The following is a 6,429-nucleotide window of genomic DNA, read 5'->3' on the forward strand; positions in this document are numbered from 1 at the left end:
CAAACGCGCGGGGGGAGGGTTGATCCCATGCAAACTTCTGGAGTGGAGCGTGAAACACTGCAAAATTACAAACAAATAAAGAAACTTACTGCAAATACTCATAACAGAGTCTAACAATTGTGTATTTCGTCAGCTTATTTCATATGATCAGATCAGGATGTTAAAATTAACAAAAATCACCAAGATTGCAAAAAGGTCTGTCAGGCGCATAGCTTAGGCTAATATTTTGAGTCTCCCGCTCTCTGGATTAATGGCTTTGGTGACAAACATTTTAAACAAAGCGCCCTTCCCCCTATCTCAAACTTGTCAAGTGTTGCAGAGCAACTCTATAGCAGAAACTTTTTTATCTTAATAGCCTAGCACTTGTTGAATAACAAAATGTTGATTATTGGGATAACATTTTTTTATGGCATGACATTTCTTTTTGTAATGTTTATGAGCGTGTTAATGGATACAAACTGCACAATTGCAGTTTATCAGATTGTTACATAGCTATAATTGCACAATATAGTTAAAACATTAACACATTAAAATCGTCTGATAATCACACAGTAGTTAACATGAACCTTTTGTAAGCGATGTATTACCATTACATCATGGGCGTACGGGACAGCCCCGCAGCCCCCACCCTATGATGGGCCGTCGCAGATTATTTACTATTTAGCCTTTGCTTTTTTTTTTTAGAACTAAACTCAATTGACTAAAGATAAAAATAAAGCATCCATCTGAAGCCCAAAAATGCAAGCAGAATACCATAGAAACTAGTGCTAAATTACCAAAAAGGGAGAAAAATTCACTGTTGTTTCCATAGCCGTTTGTAAGGTAGCCAAGACAACAGCAAGCTTTGATGTGCTGTGCTACTGTGTTACTGTTAGCGGTCGTGTGCCGAGACAAATAAATATGTTCGGCCTTTGCTGAGATATTATTATTATTATTATTATATTGCCCAAATGTAAATAGCATAGCCAATAAGTCTAGAGTTAGGCTATTTCTTTATTCTTTTACTGTAAATACATGAATTTAGTTTAGGCCTAGGCTATATCATTTGATGCACCGATCGAAATTACTGAAACAGCATTTTACGCGCTTGTCTAGAACCTTATATAGCCTAGCCTATGCGCAAATTTGTGTCTAACTTAGAATTTAGAGCAGCTAAAATATTTTGTTAGACCAAAACATCTTATCAATTAATTAAGTAATAAAGACATGTAATAAATACATTTAATAAAAACAGAAAGACGTCTATTGCTTCAGCCTTATTCAAAGGCCGTGGAAACATGGTTTCGTTTCCATTCCACACCCGACGTTCATGGTTTTCTTCCTAATTAAATATAAGCTATTGGTTGATGAAACATTTATTGAAATTAAGATACAATTTCTACAAAACGAAATTCATTTTAAAGAAAGACTTACTATAAAACAAAACTTAATGAAGTGGTCAAAGTTATGTCTAAACCGCTACATTTGTCTCCCAACATTGCGCATCCGTCATGCTATTCCCTTTTCATAATCAAAGGTGACATCTTTAAAAATATATATATTAGGCTATAGCCCAATATTTAAATATAAATATGAAACTAAATTGGTTACATTTTTATCCCTCTGGCCGATGAAAGCGCCGCCGCATTCTGATGGACTTTCTGCTCATGACAGAAACAACTTAAATCAGGCCTTCCGTCATTTTTGGCGATAGCCTACAGATTCACGAGTTCACATATACATACGATTAGATAGAGAGAGTAATGCGTATTTGGCGTGCTGTCCAGGGGGAGGGCTCCGAGCTCGGAATTTTGGCCTGAACCCAGAGTACTCCCCCCGGATGTGGTTATGAGAGATGGAATTTAGAAGTGAGGAGATGGGGGGGTCCGTGTTGCCTCGGACGGGATCGTGCATCGCCAGGTGGACGGGCCCTACCGGCCGTTTGACGGGGAGCGCGTGATTTGGAGCGCCCGATCGGGAGGGCTCTGGTTACGTCCGACGGGAGACCGAGGCTCACGGCGTTGAATGGGTGAGCCCTACCGACCGAAGTTTCGGACTGACCGACCAATCGAAAAATGTTGGTCGATAGTGTGGTGGACGGAAAGAATGCCCAGCCAGGAGAGCTCTCGCAGCGTCTGATGGGAGACCAAGGCTCCAGGAGACCAATGCTCATGGCATCAGACGGGTAAGCTTCGCTAGCAGACGGGCGGAAAATAAAGTGCAGAGGTTCGATCGGGAGGCTCTCGCGGCGTCCGACGGGAGACCAATGCTCGGGGCCTCGGACGGGTAAGCCTCGCCGGACGGGGAGAGAATGAACACTGACCGGGAGGCTTTCGCGGCGTCCGATGGGAGACCAAGGCTCCAGGAGACCAATGCTCATAACATCAGACGGGTAAGCCTCGCTAACAGACAGGCAGAAGTTAAGCAATGAAGATCGACCGGGAGGCTCTCGCTGCGTCCGAAGGGAGACCAAGGCTCCAGGAGAGCAATGCTCGTGGCGACAGACGGGTAAGCCTCGCCGGACGAAGAATGATATCGACAAGGAAGCTGATCGGGAGGGCTCTCGCTGCGTCGGACGGGAGATCAAGACTCACTGTGTCAGACGGGTAAGCCTTGCCCGTCAGAGAAAGGATAAAAGGATAAAAGCTGACTGGGAGGGCTCTTGCTGCGACCGATGGGAAATCAATACTCACAGCATCAGACGGGTAAGCCTCGCCAGACAGAGGAAGGGAGGAGTTGGAAACTTAGCAGGAGGGCTCTTGCAGCATCCGATGGGAGATCAAGACTCGCAGCATCTGCGTTTTTTTTTTTTCTTTCCTTCTTTCTTCCTTCAACCGATAAGGGTTTGGTGGGCTTTTCTGATATGGAAACGGTTGGTCCTGATGTAGCTATGGAAAGCATCTGAGGACCATCTTCCTAGAGCTTGGATTTGCTGCTGGGAGAGGCCTTTTTGGGCTGCTGATGTTGCTGCCCCAATGCGGAATGAATGACTGGAAAAATTGTGTGCTGAGATGCCGGATTGCTGGAGAACTGATTTGAGGTGTTTTTGAAACCAGAAGCGTGTAGCAGGTTTGTTGGAAGCATCGATGAAAAGAGGTTCAAGAGGAGATTTAGCCTGGGCATTTCTGATCTTCAGATATGCTAAGACAGTTTGGTATGGTTGGATTGGAGATGAGAGGTTGAAAATATATATGTAATGGCCTTTTTTAGCTTGGTCCGTTTTGCTTTGCTTAATCAAGTAGGAGATTGTTTCGCTGTTGATTGCTGAAAGGTCTGAAATGGTGGGGTGGACTTTCGGATCAAACTTTGAGGTGATTGCAATTTCGGAGCATCTGAGAAAGCCAAAAAAGGCGAGAATGAACATGGCGTCGAGGGTGCGGGCGGTATTAAGGGGCTGATAACTTGTGCAAAGGGTATGGATACATTTGGTGAGGATGTCCAGCGCTATAGGTTGTCTGGAATCAGGACGGGAGGGCTGGGATCGTTGGATCCCTTTGATTAAGAGAGAAGTTTGAGAGTTATTTATTTCTGTGGAGGGGGCGCCATAATTCAGTTTATGGAAAAATTGGATGCCGCTCAGATAGCCTTTGATGGACCCGACTTGGAGGCCCTTAATGCTTTTGAGATAGGAGATGAATGAGGTTATTGATAGGAGAGAAAAATCGGGGAACTGCAAGTTATATGCGCAATGGAAAGCTTTGAAACATCTCCATGCTGTCACGTAGGATTGGATGGTTCTGGGGGAAACAGCCTGCAGGATGGCGTCGAGTGATGCATCTAGAAGGGGTTTTAATGGGTGGTTTATGGGAATATCAGATCTGAATAAGGAGGTACGGGAGTTGGGAATTGGTCTGCTTCTGGAGCCAGCGTCCTGAATTTCTGAAAAAGAAAACGAGACAGAGAATCTGGTTTTGAGACCCGGCAACGTGTTTAGCACGTATGATAAATTGGTCTCATGCTGAAATCCAGGTCAGACGTCTCAGCATGGGCATCAGAGCGGGTGAATGGGAACGGCCTTTATTAATGCACTGGACCGTTGACTCGTTGTCGCAGTGCACCAATATGCTACTAGACCATTCTTTCCCCCACAGAAAAGCTGCGACTATGAGAGGGTAAAGCTCGAATAGAGCTGAAAACTGTGAAAAGTCTTGTAGCTGCGGTGGCCATGGTGATGCGAACCAGCGACCTTGATAAAATCCCCCGAAACCAGTTGATGGGGCTGCGTCTGTGAACAGTTGGATATCAACGGGGGAAGAAACGAGACTGTTATAGAAAAAGGTTAGGCCGTTCCACTGATTTAAGAATGATATCCATAACCGGAGTTCGTCGCGGCATGCCTGAGTCACGGAAATTAGGTCCTCTAGTGCGTGAACTGAAGACGCGAGTGAGAGGAGATGTGAAATGAAAGAGCGGCCCTGTGGAATGATGCGCATTGCGAAATTTATGTGTCCGAGAAGGGATAGGAGTTCGCGTTTGGAGCAATTGGAGTTATGCAGGAGGGTTGACGAGACGAGGATTATTCTATCGATTTTTTTCTTTTGGCAAGGAAGCCTGGAATTTCTCAGAATCTAAATTAATGCCAAGGAACTCGATGGATGTGGCGGGACCCATGGTTTTTTCCTGGGCGATAGGGATTCCGAGCTCGGAAAAAACAGTTTGAACTGTATGGATATGCGCGGCTGGAATGGCGTCGGGTGGCGAAATGACTAGAAAATCATCTAGCAAGTGAATGAGGTGAGGAATCGCGTAATTGTTGGACAAAATCCAGCAAACGGCTTCTGAAAGCATATCAAAAATCTTGGGGCTGCTTTTGCACGGATTCCACTGGGCGACTCGCACGGCACATTTTGCAGAAAACAGTTTGTGGTAGGTGTAGAAGTGCCCGCCCCCATAGGACAGCGCGAGCTCAACTATGATTGCCAGATAATCATTTAGTTTGCGCCGCCTATGGGGGAAAGCTGAACAGATTATTTCAGTGAAACGGGAAAAAGCAATAGAAAACTCAGAAAAAGAAAGCAGACGAGATGAATGTGGATTTGAGTTTTTTAGGATGACTGAGAAATCGCCGCAGTCTATTTGACGATTAGAATCTGGAGCCGGTATTAAAGAGAGAAGAGATGATAAATCTACGTCTGCACCTGCCAGGATCTGCGCTCGGATGTTTTGAGTCACTGGGGGGGGGGGCTCCGAGGCGACCGCATTCGGTGGGACGGGCATCGCTGATGCTGTGAAGAGAGAGTAAGGTGATTTGTTTTGCAGGAGTGGATTGCAAGAAGCAGTGGCTGCAGCGGTGTTTGTAAGCAGCGGTGGCCTCATGCTTAGATCAGCCTCTGGGGCTTGAAAAGGAAGATTGAAAGGAGCCTGGAGGTGAGCTCTAAAATCTTGAGCTGAAGGCATAGGCGCCCTTGCTTGCGCTGCCTGCCACTGAGAAGGGGCGGGGTTAGAGATGCTGGAGGGAACTGGTGAAAGCCCTGAGCCTGAGTTGCCAGCATCCTCGCGCTAGTGTCTGCGAAGGGAGCTGGAGGCCACTGATAATAGGTAGGGTTGTGGACAGCGAGAAAAGGCTGAGAAGCTGAGGGAAGGCCTGTTGGCCCGGCCGCATGAGGTGTTGCGGCAAGAGGAGCCGAGTAGAAATGCTGGGCTTCAGCGAGAGGCTGACTAGGTTTAACGGCGGAGGCATCTGGGGTACGGCCCAGGCTCGCCGAATGCCTTTTGTTGCAGCCCAACAGTTGAGTCGAGCTAGATCTTGTGCGGGAGGAAGGAGGAGTTGAGCGAGGCGAACGTTGACCTTTGCGGGCTTTGCTCTGCCTGTTGGCCGTCTTGGGAGCTGGAGTGGACTTCGGAGTGAGGTAGGTTGGCTGTAAACTCACGTATAGATCGTACAGCGAGAACTGTACATCCGAATTTGCCAGCGCTTGCCTCAATCCTACAACTGTCCAATTGCCAATAGGTGGAATCGTTGGGACGGCTGAACGATAGGAAGACGCCGGGGAGGTATTTTGAGGTCTCGCCGGTGGAGGTGAGGGCTGAGCTCGGCGTCTAGGCGAGCTTGTAGCTGCACAGGCAGGTGGTCGGCCGCGCCTGGGAGCCTGGGGCTCAGGTGCAGTGTCGGGCAGAGGAGAAGTTGTCGAGGGGTCGGCAGGTGGAGACGCAGGATCCTCGGAAAAGTTAGCTTCGTCGTTAGACGGGGAGACGTTAACACTCTGAGGTCTAAAAACGCGCCGGCGCATTTTGCAGTTTTTTTTCACATTGCAGCAAAACAGACTTCAAATACTCCGTCATTTTTTGTCATAGAGACATAAGTAATATATCAATTGAAACTATAGAATGTCTTCTTTTATTTATATACACTCAAAGTAAAAACAAAATGTTGTGCTTTTTGTAAAATAAAGAAAACTAACATGATGCGTGATCTCTCCTCTCCCTCTGAACGAAATCCAATCCGATAAT

The 6,429-nt window shown here is 46.6% G+C and overlaps 1 protein-coding gene across 1 annotated transcript; it reads right to left on the bottom strand.

Moving 5' to 3' along the window:
* Positions 1 to 2,809: 2,809 nt before the first annotated feature.
* On the bottom strand, positions 2,810 to 5,295 carry LOC137007567 (uncharacterized). Its single transcript, XM_067369104.1, has 2 exons — positions 5,118 to 5,295; positions 2,810 to 3,858 (listed from the first exon to the last, which is right to left on the bottom strand). Exons 1-2 carry the CDS (start codon positions 5,293 to 5,295, stop codon positions 2,810 to 2,812), a joined length of 1,227 nt encoding a protein of 408 aa, XP_067225205.1.
* Positions 5,296 to 6,429: the final 1,134 nt, after the last annotated feature.

Source organism: Chanodichthys erythropterus, chromosome 19 (genome assembly GCF_024489055.1).
Source record: "Chanodichthys erythropterus isolate Z2021 chromosome 19, ASM2448905v1, whole genome shotgun sequence".
Taxonomy (NCBI): Eukaryota; Metazoa; Chordata; class Actinopteri; order Cypriniformes; family Xenocyprididae; genus Chanodichthys; species Chanodichthys erythropterus.